We start from the raw sequence: 15,449 nt of genomic DNA, 5'->3' as shown, positions 1-15,449 counted from the left end.
CCTCCCTCATCCATCTCTTGCCTGCCTGTGGGTCCGTGCTCGCTCCTTCCCCCTAACCATCCCCCCCCCACCATTTTGTCCAGGGCCTGCCCACCATTTTCCCCATACCTTGATGAAGGCTCGAGCCCGAAACATTGGTTAAGGATCTTTATCTTAGTTATATAAAGTACATTGTTTTGCTGATCTACCTTCTTCTACCCCCCCCCCCACCCGACCCCACCGGACTTCCACTTCCCCTTCAATTGACCTGCCTGCCGTGAAATGCCTTCCCTCTCTGGCTCTCCCACAAAAGCGCCCGAAACTTTGGTTATATGCGTTTATCTTTATTTCGCAACGTGCAATGTTTGACCTGCTGAGTTTCTCCAGCATTGTGTTTTGACTTTATATCAGAGCTGAGGGTCGCTAGCCAGGAAAGGTTGAACAAATTGGTTGCTTACCTCTGCAAGGAGAGTGGAGAAGGGGGGCTTTAAAACCGAGGGGGGCGATCACTCAAATCCAATGGGGAATTCGGGAGCCTTCAACCAGGTAGTGGGAGAACTTGTACCCACGCACAGTTGGTGCAAGCAGCAGAGAGATTTACGGGGTATCTGGATAACCAAGGGAGAGGGTCATGGGGCTCCTGTGGTACAGATGGGTTAGCAAAAAAGGAGAGGGCCGAATAGTCGGCTACTGTATGTTCGATGTCAAGAGGTAGACGGACGACGACTCTGCTGATGAAGGTGGGATGATGAGTGGCCCCAGCGGGCTGCAGGAGTCTGGGGGGGGGGGGGGGGGAAACAATGATCGGAGATTAGGTGGGGCATGGGGGGGGGTGGGGGGGAGAGACGATCCCAGCTGGCTGGCCACTGATGGCAGCAAGGTGATACAGTGCCCATCGCTGACGCCCTCCCCTTACCTTGGCACGGCCTTTGCTTCTGCGCTTTGGGAGGTCTTCCTCATAGTCCTCATCGTCCAGATCATCCAGAAAGTCATCCGGATCCAGAATTCTCTGCAAGCAGGACCAGAATTCCTCTATCATTTTGTGGGCTGCTCCTACACACCTTATACATTTGGCCAAGGTTCACCCCTCATACCCCCGAGCGGGAAGTCCCTGCAAAAGGTAGTGGACGTCACGGGCAAAACCCTCCCCACCGAGAACATCTACAGGGAACACTGCCGTTGGAGAGCAGCGGTGACCACCAAGCACCTGCTCACGCTGCTGCCATCAGGAAAGAGGTGGAGGGGCCACAAGACCCGCACCAGCAGGTTCAGGGACAGCTGCTACCCCTCCACCGTCAGACTCCTCAACCATAAACTCAATCAGGGACTCGTTTACAGACTCTGACTTGTGGACCTTATTGATTTTCTCCCCCTCTCACTCTGTATTAGTCAGTTTGTTTACATTTCTTTATTTCAAGGTGTACGTTGATTAGATTTTTCACACTCCCAATAAGTGGTAGTTTCTGCCTCTCCTGCAGGAAAAAAGAATCTCAAAAGAATTTGGATCAGGAGTTGGCCATTCGGCCCATTGAACTCTGCTGTCGTTCAATGAGATCACAGTTGATCTGATGATGGGCTCCACCGACCTGCCTTTTCCCCACATCCCTTAATTCCTCGACTCTGTAAAAATCTATTCAGCCTTGTCTTCATCCTCCACTGCTTCAATGGGAGCGAATTCCCCACCCTCTGGGAAAAGCAGTTCCTCATCTCCTCATCTCCATCCTAAATCTACTCCCCTGAATTTTGAGTCGACATCCCCTAGTTCTGGTCTCCCCCATCAATGGGAACAAGTTATCTTAATCTTATCTCTGCCTTTTATAATTTTAAACATTTCTATAAGATCCCCTCTCATTCTTCTAAATTCCAGCGAGCACAGTCCCAGACAACTCAATCTCTCCTCACAGGCCCCAGGATTATACGTGGTGTCATGTACGTACTGACAATAAATCTGAATCTTCAAGCTCCAAAGAATGCCACCCCGAACTGGCGTGCCCCTTCACTGCCACTGACTCTAAATTCTGGGAAGTCTGAACAAACATGCAGCTGGAGGTCCTCACCACAGAGAATACACTGGTTTAACAACAGCAGCACAGTAACATACGACACAGCCCGCCACACATGTACTTGTGAAAATCTGGATGGCAGGTTCGATTCTGGTCTCCTTTCCCACAGGTTACAGGGTTCGCCCTCCCCACAGTAGGAGAGCCGAGGGGACGATCCTACAGGACGAGGACTCTGAAGAGACTCTCTTTTGCTTTTCTCTTACTGTAAGGGGCGCCAGGTGACACTAATTAATGACCAGCTCAAGAGTCGGGGTGGGGGGGGTCATATTGCATCTCTGGTGAGGCCAAGTATTGTGTTCAGTTCTGGTCACCTCATTACAGCCTCCCTGGGGAAGCTGTGGAGAGGGGGCAGAGCACAGTCTCCAAGATGTTGCCTGGATTGAAGAACGTGTCCTATGAGGCAAGGTTGGCAGAGCTGGGACTTTTCTCTCTGGAGCAAAGAAGGATGAGAGGAGACTTAATAGAGGTCTCGAGAGGCATAGACAGGGTAGACAGCCAGCGCCTTTTTCTCAGGGCAGGACACCTGTAAAGTGAAGGGAAGGAAGTTTAGGGGAGACGTCAGGGGTGGTGGTGGAGGCTGGGACATTAGGGGCATTTAAGAAACTCTTAGACAGGCACAGATGGAAGAAAAATAGAGGGTTAAAAGGAAGTGTTTAGTACTTTTTTAAAGGAATATAAGGGTCAGTACAACATTGAAGGTTAAAGGGCCTGTACAGTGCTGTTGTGTTCTATGTTCTGCTATGGCCAAGCCAAGGCCACCTGCAAATTGGAGGAGCAACACCAGATTTTCCATCCGGGCACAAACATCTCCGGTTTCTGCCGGCCCACTCTCCATTCTCCCTCCCTCTCCGTTCCTCCAGCCCTCCACCCCCTTCCCCCCACCACCGCTTCCTGCTGTGTCCTCCCTCCCATATCCACCAATCCAGCTCCTGCCTGTGCTCCTCCCCCTGTCCCTCGCCCCCCCCCACCCTATCATTCAGGCACCTGCCTACCCTTAGCTCATGCCTTAAAGGGCTCAGTCCCGAAACGTTGGTGATGTATCATTACCTTTGCTATATAAAGGACACTGTGTTACCTGTTGATTTTCTCCAGCGTTGTGTTTTTACTTCAAACACTGAGTCTAGGGAGTCACGTGATGGAGTAGTGGCCGGTCAGGGAATTCCAGCCCTCTCCCGAAAAGTTAAAAAAAAACACACAAAGTACAAAGGTACAAGATTAAAATTTATAAAGTAAAAATAAAGGTGAGAAGAAAATGGCAGTGAAGAGAGAAAAGTCGAAAACAACGGGAAGAAAAGAGGAAGAAAGAATGTCGGAAGAAGAAGGTGAAGACCTTTCCTGTCCGAAGAGGCCCGCCGTGGAGAGAGAAGCCCGCTCCCGCAGGTCAATGGAAGTCCCGGGCTCGGGACTACAAAAATGGCTCGCAGAGCCGAGTAAAAGTGCGCAAGCGCGCATGCACGATGCGCATGAAAAAAAACACACTGACGGGAGGGGGGAACAGCTGCGGAGTTGATCCCCACAGCTGAGAGAGACACCTGCAGCTACATACATATAGTTCAGCAGGTGCAGAACACAGACAATAACGACAACAAGAAAGAAGAGGGTAAAAAGAAAACAAGGAAACAACAGATGGTCAATCCAGAGGAAGAAGAAGAAGAACAGAAAGAAGTGGAAGAAGAAGAGAAAGGCAAGACAATGGATGTATCTTTTTTTAAAGAATATATGGAATCAGTGAAAGAATGGCAATTACAAGAATTTAATGAGATAAAAAGAAGAATTAAGAATGCAGAAGAAAAATTGAATAAAATGGAAATGGCCATGTCAGAGTTAGGAAAAAGAGTGGAAAATATGGAAGAACGAGAAACAATTGTAGAAATGGAAGTAGAGGAATTAAAAGAGAAATTAGAAGAATCTAATAAAAAAGTTAAAGAGGCACATGAGCTGTTAGCTCAGAAGATAGATATAATAGAAAACTATAATAGAAGAAATAATATAAAGATAGTGGGCCTTAAGGAAGATGAAGAAGGCAAGAATATGAGAGAATTTATAAAAGATTGGATCCCCAGGGTCCTAGGAAGACCAGAATTACAGGAAGAAATGGAAATAGAGAGGGCACATAGAACTTTAGCCCCGAAACCACAACCGCAGCAAAAACCAAGATCCATTTTAGTAAAATTCTTAAGATATACAACAAGAGAAAATATATTGGAGAAAGCAATGAAGAAAGTAAGAGAAGACAAAAAGCCACTGGAATATAAAGGTCAAAAAAATTTTTTCTATCCAGACATAAGTTTTGAACTCCTGAAGAGGAAGGAGTTCAATACAGCAAAAATAATCTTATGGAAAAAAGGATATAAATTTATGCTAAAGTACCCAGCGGTACTTAAAATAGTTATTCCAGGGCAACAAAACAGACTATTCTCGGATCCAGAGGAAGCAAGGAAATTTGCAGAACAACTACAAAACAAGCAGAGAGATGAAGACATGTAATGAGAGTAAAAATGACCACGAACTATATGTATGTGTGTAAAGGGGTATATGTGTGTGTGTGTATATATGTATATATATCCGTATTTAGAGGAAAATATATATAGTGTAGACAAGAATTAATAAGGGAGGGAAAAGGAATAGAGGGAATAAAGAGGGAATTAAAAGAGTGACCTTTGTTACATATGAAAATTGAAATCTTTTCTGGGGGGGGCTGGGTGGGGAGGAGTTATGGTCACTACAAAATCAGTTGACGTTTGCGAGTGAATTCGCAAATCCAAATGGAGAGGGGAGATGTGGTTGCCCGACAAGGGATAAAGGCAACTCAGGAGGGGGAGGGGAGAATGGGGTTAAAGAAGTTTTAAATAGGAGAATAAGGAAAATGTTTGATGTTTTAGAAATGTCTTATAAAGTGTTCAAAACAAGAAAGCAGAAATGGATAAGAAGGAAAGGTGATGATGGAGAAACGGAAAGGGAAGATAAACAAAGTATGAAATGGCTACGCTGAACTATATGACTTTAAATATTAACGGAATACGTAATCAAATTAAAAGGAAGAAACTGCTAAATTTACTGAAAAAAGAAAAAAATTGATATAGCATTTGTGCAAGAAACACATTTAACTGAATTGGAGCACAAGAAATTAATGAGAGATTGGGTAGGACACGTAACAGCAGCATAGTATAATTCAAAAGCAAGAGGAGTAGCTATATTAATTAGTAAAAATGTGCCAATTAAAATAGAAGAGGAAATAATAGATCCAGTAGGGAGATATGTAATGATAAAATGTCAGATATATTCGGAGTTTTGGAATCTACTCAATGTATATTCACCTAACGAAGAAGATCAAAAGTTTATGCAAGATATTTTTTTGAAGATAGCAGATAAGCAAGGGAACATATTAATAGGAGGGGATTTCAACCTGAATTTGGATTCAAATATGGACAAAACTGGGAAAAAAATTAACAGAAAGAACAAAGTAACCAAATTTATAATTAAATCGAAAATACAACAATGGTATATAGAAATGAATAAATGTATTCCATTAGAAAAAATAACATAGTTTAAGAAATAATATTGAAATATTTGAACAAATATGGGAGCCTTACATGAAACACAATAGAGAAAACCTACCGGGGACATTCACTACCTAAATTAACGAAAGGAGAAGGAAATGAAAAGAATTGACTCAGTGGAATTTCTTGTTTATTTTTGTTGAATGACAACATTGTTTGACTGGTTTAGTGTATCTTAGATTTTGTGCTTTGGATGGATGGGGGGGGGTAGGTAGGGAGGGTGGGATGGGAGGAGGGAGGGGTGGGAGAAAATGACACTGTGTACATTTGAAAAGGAAGATGTGTGTATCATGGTCAATGTGGTTTATGGTGTGAAAAATAAAAAATTTAAAAAAAAACACTGAGTCTAAATACTTTCTTGTTTTACTCAATACTAACGGCAACTCTGTTTGCATTATGGAAAATTTGTGTAATATTAAATTTTCTGTTTTATTACAGGACAATAAAAAGAATCTTGAATCTTAAATGAGAGGAGGGGTTCTGTAACATTCTGAGACAAAAGAGCTGCCAATAAACACTGGCCTTAAAGACCTTAGAGCGGGGGGGTCCACAAACCTTTTAGACCATCGACCCCTTCGTGCAATACTTGATCCTTTATTGACCCCCATGCACGGAATCCCAGCGCTAAACAGGGAAGGGGTGTGGGGGGCTACCAAAGGTTCAAACAACTTTCTTCTCCATTCAGTCCATCCTCCCGTTCCCTTACTCATAGGCCCAAACCAAATACAGCATGGCAGCTCTCGTGAGGGGTTGACAGAGGCACTATTTCCATTGATTGGCCCCTGCTCGCCACTACAAAAGTTCAATCGACCCTCCTGGACAGTCCCATCAACCCCCAGGGGTTGATATCGTCCACTTTGAGGATTCCTGCTCTAGAGCATTGGAGTGAGGATACATTCAAGAAAGATCAGGCCTTGACGGGCTGCCAGGATTGCCGGTGGGATCACATGCGATGGCATCAGACAGACACGTGAATATTGCAGGGAAGAGCCATGCAAGCAGCAGAGCCTCGGTTTAACGTGGGCATCATGGGGTGAAGTGCCTGATCCCGTGTGGTAATGTTCTATGAGCCGTGTGAACGCTATGGGGAAGCTGACTCCAAAGAGGAGAGGAAACCGTATTGAATCCTAAGACCCACCAATTATTGCCATTCCCAGATATTGGATACCAGAGTGAAGGTTGGAGGGGAGCTCCAGATCAATGCAAGAGCTTATGTGTAGGATGGATTTTGAAGGGTCACGTGACCTCCCCCATCTGGAACCTGGTGGGAATGTGGGTTGTGGAGGGTCACGTGACCTCTCCGTCTGGAAACTGGTCAGAACTTGCATCACCTGCCAATCAAGGTTGGACTCCGCCCACCCACCTGACCAGTGGTCCAGTGATTACCTGGGCCGGACCCTCCAGCTCAACTGCACTATAATGCCCACCACGTGGAGATCTTTCTCCTTTGCCCTTCGGCCCTGAGACGAACCCTGCTCCACTCCAAGTCATGAACTATGGACAACTCTGGAGGAATCGTCAGTAAGGGGTGCACGACACAGGGATCGGGGCTGTTAAGACAGCAGTGGAGCTGAGCCCATGTTAGACAAGGAACAGTGGGTAGAGCAATCCTCGGTTGTTACCAAGTCTGAACACAGTTGCTTGTATCATTAGCGTTAAGTCTGATGTGACTGGGTTGTACTATGAGTATGTGTGTACAGTTGCTGGTATCGGTCATGTTAAGCCTGATGTGACCGATTACACAGTGCTGTGCACTAGAGTGTGTTACCCCTGTTGCGATCTCCTTACGTGTGTTTTAATAAAGGTAACCATATAACAATTTACAGTACAGAAACAGGCCATATCGGCCCTTCTAGACCACACCGATTTACGTGAAACTCCACTAGTTCCACCTACCTACTCCCATGCCCATAACCCTCCAACGCCCCTCACATCCATGCACTCATCCAACCTCCTCTTAAATGACAGAATTGACCCTGCCGCAACTACTTCTTCCTTCTAGAAGGTCATTCCACTCAGCCACCACTCTCTGAGTGAAGAAGTGTCCTCTTATATTACTCCTAAAGTTTTTCCCCCTAATATGTTATATTTTATATTGTATATAGATATGTTTAAAAGGAGATAAATAGTGCAGGTTTTTTTTTAGTGTAGGTTACATTCAAACACTTCAAAACCGATCTTATTGCCTGTCTCCACACTGTGTCCAGATTCGTTGCTCTTTGAATCCACCAAGCTTTACCCTTTCCACATAACAGTAGGAAACAGAAAAAAAACACTTGCAAACCTTCCGTGCCCTGCTGTTGTTGACAGGGTAGTCATTCAGGCTGTCGTCGTCCCTGTGGTCGGACAGCCCGCGCTGTTTGTCCAGGGCCTCACCACGCAGCAACGCTTCCAGGCTGCTACCATCGGGTGGAACCAGACTGTCCTTCTTCACACCCAAATCTAGATCTGAAAGATAGAGCGACAGCACATCACAGGGCTGTCCGAGCACTCCCTGCCCAGTTATGTACAGGTGGTGGGGGGTGGGGGAAGGTGTGGAGGCTGCGCTTTCCTGATATCAAACCCTATCAAGACTGAGCCAGCACAGGTCAGGTACAGGGTGGAAATCCCATCGCACACTCCCAGGTTCAGACGCAGAGTGAAGCTCCCTCCGCACTGTCCCATCACACAATCTCAGGGTTGGACACAGAGTGAAGCTCCCTCCGCACCGGCCCATCACACATTCCCGGGGTCAGATACAGAGTGAAGCTCCCTCTACACTATCCCATCACACACTCCTGGGGTCAGACACAGAGTGAAGCTCCCTCTGCACCGTCCCGTCACACATTCCCAGAGTGAAACTCGAGTGAAGCTTCTTCTACATCTTCCCTCCACGCTCTCTCCAGGCACAGATTAAAGTTCATTCTTCACACATCCGGTCAGGGATAAAAGAGTGAAGCTTCCTCTTCAATGCCCTCATCGCACACTGTCAGAGCAGACTCAGCACAGGTTAGACAAAGTAAAGGTCCAGAACAAAACAGGTTGGTTGGTGACGGACCAACAAAGGTCAACCTGCAGCTGTGATGACCAATAAGTGGAACAGGATGGGGATTGAGGGCAGAGACACACACACATCAATCTCACACTGCACTGCCCTGAGAAACTCCCCACAGCAGATTAGAATTAGAGCTTGCTTGGATTTAAGGGAGCCAGGGTGGTGGAAGGGCAACAGGGACAGGACATTAGGTTACCCGTATAGATAGGGTGGCCACCCTGGCAGCTTTGAAGAGATGGCAGGTGTCCGTGGCAGAGAAAACTGCACAGGGGTTTGATAGCTAATGGATGGGGTAGGGATGCGTTCAGCAGATTGCTGCACACTACTGAAACCCAGGACATCGGGAAATAGGAGCAGGAGTCAGCTGTCAGTCTGTTGAGCCTGCTCTGGCTTTCAGTCTGGCCCTGGACTCAGCTCCACTTACAAGCGAGGGACTGAACCACACCAGTGACCTGGGTTTGAATCTGGCGCTGTCTGTAAGGAGTTTGTACATTCTCCGTGTCTGTGTGGGTTCCCTCGGGGACGCCAATTTTTTCCCTCCATTCGAAGCATATCTAGGGGGTTGTAGGTTAATTGGGTGGCATGGGTTAGTGGGCCGAATGGCCTCTTACCATGCTGTATGCCCAAATTTAAAATTTAAATTTATCCTCCTTCTCCCCACAACCCTTAATTCCCCAATTCTTCACAAATTTTAATGAGGCAGTTTGACCAGTCCACTGGGCTCACCTTCAGTGTTCCGCACCAACAGTGAACAGTGGAGCACTGAGCCACTTGGACGGGAGGGGTGGGTAGGGGGTGGGGGGTGGGAGATGAAACTTGGGACTTTGAGTGCCACCTGGGTGGAATTCAACATGCATTGCTGTGGCAGCATCGCCCGTCAGCTCGCCTATGGCAACCAGCACAGCATCAGGTCCGTCAGTGGTACAGGGGCATGGGAGCGAGACTCTTTGCGGGCGGGCATGCCCGGGGCCTGGAACGGACACTCGCCCTGGCTACCTGGCTTGAGGGCGGCGAAGCTGAGGTGGGGGTCCTCTGGTGGGTGGGCTCTCCTCTTCTTTCTCCATCGGCGGGCTGGGTAGGTGTACAGCTGGCCGGGCGCCACGCCTGCAGGGTGGGGGGAGGGGGGGAAAGCAGGAAAGACAACCACACATCACTGTGAGAAGGGTGGAGGGGAAACCTCACCGGCCAGTCCGGGGTCCGTGGCCACTGGAGATGCAAGCGATGAAACGGAAGTCAATCGCAACGGCTGGTGGAACTCTGCGTCGACACTTTCTGGGAATTGTATATCTGTACCGCTGGATCTCTGTTCTACCACATTCTCCACCACTGACCATAAGATACAGGAGCAGATATAGGCCATTCAGCCTATCAAGTCTGCCCCATCATTCTTGATGAGCTGATCCATTCTCCCACTCAGCCCCACTCCCTGGCCTTCTCCCCATAACCTTCGATGCCCTGGCTAATCAAGAACCTATCAATCTCTGCCTTAAATTCATCCAATGACTTGGGCTCCACAACCGCCTGTGCAACACCCTCCGCAGATTCACTGCCCTCTGGCTGAAGAAATCCCTCCACGTCTCTGTTCTAAGTGGACGCCCTTCAATCCTGACGCTGTGCCCTCTTGTCCTGGACTCTCCAACCATGAGAAACGACCTTTCTACGTCGACTCTGTCCATTAACATTCAAAACGTTTCAACGAGATCCCCCTCATTCTCCTAAATCCCAACGAGTGAAGGCCAAGAAGTGTCAAATGATAACCCTTTCATTTCCGGAATCATCCTTGTGAACCCTCTCCCATTTCTGAACTTCACCAACAACTCCCCAGCCTCTTCCACCACTGGTTTCTCGATTGTCCACTTTCAGTCAGGCCTCTCCTATCTGTAGTCTGACTTCAAGCCTGAAAAATTTAACTCCTTGAACCATGTGCTTCTTCTCTTTTATCTCCAATAACAGAGAACTGAATGGATTTACGTGAGCGACGTGGTTACAGTGACCCAGACTAGGGTTCTAATCCAGTGTAAGGAATTTGTACATTTTCCCCATGCCTGTGTGGGTTTCCTCTGGGCACTCCACTTTCCTCTTGCTGTTAAAAAAAAACATACAGGGGTTGTAGCTTAATTGGTGGGGGGAGGTATTGGGAAACACGGGTTCGTGGACCGGAAGGGCTGGATGTCTAAAATTAAATTTCTGCCGCTGATTTGCTATCCAGCCACACCAACAATCCTTAAACTTTGCTAACACCTTGAAGGGCTCAAGGCCGAAATGCTGGTTATGTACTGTATATACACATATAATAGTAATACCACGTCAAAATTGACGCACTATTTTTGGCCCAAAAATCTGCTATTTTCCTTGCATTGCGTGTAAAAGTCAACCGTCCTATTTTTGGCCCTGGCCACCCCACCCACTAGAGCTCCCGATGCCCAGGCCACAGACTCTCACCTCGGCTTCAGCCGCCCATCCCCCCACCGGAGCTCCCACAGTATCTCTGGTATATAAAGTTCGCTGTGTGACCTGCTGAGTTTCTCCAGCATTCGAGTTTTTACTTCAACCACAGTCTCTGCAGACTCTCGTGTCTTATCCTTAAACGTTTCAAACATGTTTCACTCCCTGTCTGGTAGTTTTAAGTGATCTGGTCTGACACTAGAAACTCTCTGCTCCTCCACAGAGCCCCTGCTTTTTCCTGGAGCTCCCCAAAATCGTAAAACGATTTGTTTCCTACCAAATGATCCCTCTCTGTAACTCTGCACTGTATGTAAGAAGTGGGGAGTTGGAAGGCTCGCAAAATAGCCACATTTCTGTACCTGCGACAAGAAATTTGACCTTGAGTCTCCAAGACTCCACTTATCCCAGCTGAAGGGGACCATCAAGGGTGGGGAGACGTCTTTACCTGGTCCCCGATGCCGTTTCTCCATCCAGATGTAGCAGTTGCTTTGGGCCACCCCAGTCTGCGAGTCGAGGAAGGGGAGGCGCACACTTCTCTCGGCGCACAGCCTGGCATTATAATTGTGGCACTGCTCGATCGCATCCTTGTAGTACTGTTCGCCCAGGCTGCCCAGGGGAAAGCACAAGGCAGTGAATCCATGAACCAGCAAAGGAGATCCAGTGGATTATTGGTGGGGGGGGGAATCAGAGGTGGAGAGGGTGAGCAAATTTAAACCCACTGGGAGAAGCTATTGTGGAGGACCTTTTCTGGACCCAACACACCAATGGCATCATGAAGAAAGCACATCAGCGCCTCTTGTTCCTCAGGAGTTTGTGGGGGTTTGGTATGAGATCAGAAACCCTGGCAAATTTCTACAGCGGTGTGGTGGAAAGTGCGCTGACCGGCTGCATCACGGATTGATAAGGGGACACCAATACCCCTGAGCGCAAAGTCCTTCGAAGGGTAGTGGACAAAGCCCAGAACACCACAGGCAAAACCCTCCCCTCCATCGAGAACAACTACAGTAAACATTGCCGTCAGAGAGCAGCAGCGATCATCGAGGATCCACACCACCTAACACACGCTCTGTTCTCGCTGCTGCCATCAGGAAAGGGGTCTAGGGGACCACAAGACTCGCACCACTAGGTTCAGGAACAGCTGCTCCCCCTCCACCACCAGACTCATTTAAGGACTCATTATTTATTAGTGAAATGTATTGTTTCCTTATTATACAGTTTGTTTACATTTCTCGCTTTTATCCATGCATCTTTCTTCTCAAGTACAAATTACAGTTACCGATAAGTAGAAATTCTGCCTGGTCCACAGAAAAAAGAAGCTTGTCAATAAATCTGAAATTTGAGAGGGGGGTGGGTTTCGAGAGAGCACAATCATTGGACATGGAGTTGGGAGAGTTCTGAGTGGAAATGGCAAATGCGAGGGGCCATAGATTTAAAGTGCTTTTGGGAGTAAGTACTGGGGGGGGGGGAATTTAAGTGGCAAGTTCTTCACACAGAGAATGATATAATGCACTGCTGGCCATGGCGATGGAGGCTGGGACAATAATTTGACAGTGAAAGCTCAAAATTATTGCAAGAGAACATCACATGTAACCCTGAAATTCTTTTTCCATGGGCCATCCAGAACTTATTACCAGTAACCGTAAGGTGTACGCAAAGAAAGTACTGTAAATAAGATGTCTGTGCAAATATAGTATAAACATTCAGTAATAAATAATGAGCAAAATACAAGCTCTTAAATGAGTCCCTGATTGAGTTTGTCGAGTCTGATGGTGGTTGGGGGGGGGGGGGGGTAGGAGCCGGTCCTGAACCTGGTGGTATGAGTCCTGTGGCCCCTTGACCTCCTGCCTGATGGCAGCAGTGAGAACAGTTAGTGTAGGGGGCAGGCTGGTTAGTCCAATGCTGTGACAACGCCAGAGAGCCAGGTTCGAATCCAGTGGCGTATATGAAGAGTTCGTATGTTCTCCCCATGTCTGTGTAGGTTTTCTCCGGGGTTTTCTCCCACCCTTCAAACTGTATGGGGGGTGGGGGATCCTCTAAGTTAATTGGGGGATCCTCTAAGTTAATTGGGGGCACGGGCTTGTGGATCAGAAGGGCCTGTTACCTTGCTGCATGCCCAAATTTTAAAAACAGGACATGTCCTGGGTAAACTTGGTCTTTTCTCTTTTGAATGATGGAGGATGAGGGGTGACCTGATAGATGGGATGATGAGAGGCATCAATCATGTTTAAAATAAAGGTCCCATTATTGTCACGTTTAGAATCTAATGTGAAATTCTTTTGTCTACCCATAAGGAAGGCAGAGTCACCACTTTTTTCAGAGCCCCTCACAGGAACCGACAGCACCTGGAGTTCCCAGGCAGTCTCCCCTCCAAGTACTGCTTAGCTGCTGAGATCAATCTCAGGTGCATTCAGGCTATTGGGTGCTGTTATGTGGATAGCCGGGGTCTTTCTCCCCAGGGGATGAAATGGGGGGAGGCACAGCTTTAAGGTACGGAGGGAGGTGGGGGGGATGCAAGAGGTAAGTTCTGGACACAGAGAGCGTTGGGTGCACAGCGTGTGCTGCCAGCAACGGTGAGGGAGGCTGGGGCAATGGGATCTTTGAAGAGACCATGAGATGGGTGTTTGGAGGTGAGAACAATGGACAGTTGAGCAGCGGGTTCTTGGGTCAGCACAACACCGTGGACTGAAGGGGCTGGACTGTGCTGTTCGAGTTCACAGAAGCATTGGTGCTGCGAAGGGTGTAAAGGGTGTGGGATGAGACCACAAGGAATTGGGGTGATGTCGGGGGGGGGGGGGGGGGGGGTGGTCTGTGGAGCTTGGCTCGGCTCATGGCTGGTCCCGGGGCCAAGGGGATCTGGTCCTCGGACGGAGGGATCCCCTCCCGGTCCAAGCTACGCCGAGGCTCCGGCTCCGACCGCCCCCCCCCCCCCCCCGGGTCCCATGCCTGCCTCGACCCACCCCCCCCCGGGTCCCATGCCTGCCTCGACCCACCCCCCCCCCCCGGGACCTGGACCCGCCTACTCCGACTCACGCCCCCTCCGGGCCCCAGGCCTACTCCGACCCCCCTCCAGGCCCCAGGCCTACCCCCAACCCCCTCCAGGCCCCAGGCCTACCCCCAACCCCACCGGGGCCCAAGCCTACCCCGACCACCCACCGGGCCTTAGGCCTACCGTCTACCACCGACCCCCCCCCCCCCCCCCCGGGACCCAAGCCTATTCCGACCCCCGCCGGCCCATTGACCCCCCCCCCGGGCCTCGGGCCTACCCACAACATTTCTCCTCCACCTCCCCCCCCCTCGCCGGCCCCGGGCCCCAGGCCGTCCCCCGACCCCGGCTCCAGGCCACCCGCCCAACCAGGACCGGACCCCGAACCCCCGGCCACCTTCCCACCAACTTACTTCTTCACAACGTTTTGGATCACCGCCGCCATCTTGCTCGCTCCTTCCATCGGCGCGCATGCGCGCCCGTCCGGGGCGTTGGAGCCACACTGCTTGATTCACGTGATCTGTCGGGGAAGACGGCAGTCAGGTGGCCTGCAGCGCCACCTTTTGGTCGCGTGAAGTAACCCCACATTGGAAATCGGCCATTCAGCCCATCGAGTCTACCCCGCCGTTTAAGCATTTAGACCTACAGCCCGGTAACGGGCCCTTTCGGCCCACGAATCCGTGCCGCCTATTTACACCCCATCAACCTCCACCCTGGCACATTTAGAACGGTGGGAGGAATTGGATCTCCCGGGGAAAACCCCTGCAGACACAGGGAGAGCAAACAAACTCCTGACAAACAGGATCTAAACCCAGGTCCGGTCCTGAGCAAAGGCGTTGTGCGAATGGCGATACCAACCATGCTGCCCATTCCCCACTCAGCCCCACTGCCTGGCCTTCTCCCCTTAATCTGGCTAATCAAGAACCTGTCGATCTCTGCCTTAAATACGCCGGATGACCCGGCCTCCACAACCGCCTGTGGCAACAAATTCCACAGATTCACTGCCCTCCGGCTGAAGAAATTTCTCTGCGTCTCTGTTCTGAGCAGACGCCCTTCAATCCTGAAGTTCTGCCCTCTTGTCCCGGACTCTCCCACCGTGAGGAACAACCTTTCCACGTCGACTCTGACAACGCCTTTCAACATTCAAAGTGTTTCAATGAGATTCCCCCCTCCCACCCCAACCCCCCACCATTCTCCTATTCCGCCACCAGTCCAGGCCAAGAGCTGTCAAACACCAATCTTCTCATTCCCAGAATCACCCTCTCCGACATCAGCCCATCCTTTCTCAAATGAGGAGCCCAGAACTGCTCACAATTCTCCGTGTGAGACCTCACCAGGGCCTGATAAAGGCTCAACGTCTCATCCCTGCCCTTAGATTCTAACAT

The 15,449-nt window shown here is 49.2% G+C and overlaps 1 protein-coding gene across 1 annotated transcript in view; it reads right to left on the bottom strand.

The window, feature by feature from the left end:
• Nucleotides 1-14,579, bottom strand: part of LOC138740892 (zinc finger protein ubi-d4-like) — a 35,379-nt gene extending 20,800 nt beyond the window's left edge. Inside the window, 5 exon segments of the mRNA XM_069894174.1 lie at nt 896-988; nt 7,887-8,050; nt 9,633-9,740; nt 11,527-11,687; nt 14,478-14,579. Coding sequence (XP_069750275.1) covers nt 896-988; nt 7,887-8,050; nt 9,633-9,740; nt 11,527-11,687; nt 14,478-14,527 — 576 coding nt within the window. The 5' untranslated portion in view covers nt 14,528-14,579.
• Nucleotides 14,580-15,449: the final 870 nt, after the last annotated feature.

The sequence above is a fragment of the Narcine bancroftii genome, chromosome 8 (assembly GCF_036971445.1).
Source record: "Narcine bancroftii isolate sNarBan1 chromosome 8, sNarBan1.hap1, whole genome shotgun sequence".
Taxonomy (NCBI): domain Eukaryota; kingdom Metazoa; phylum Chordata; class Chondrichthyes; order Torpediniformes; family Narcinidae; genus Narcine; species Narcine bancroftii.
The sequence above is the reverse complement of the archived record's forward strand: the minus strand, read 5'-3'. Positions and strand labels throughout refer to the sequence as shown.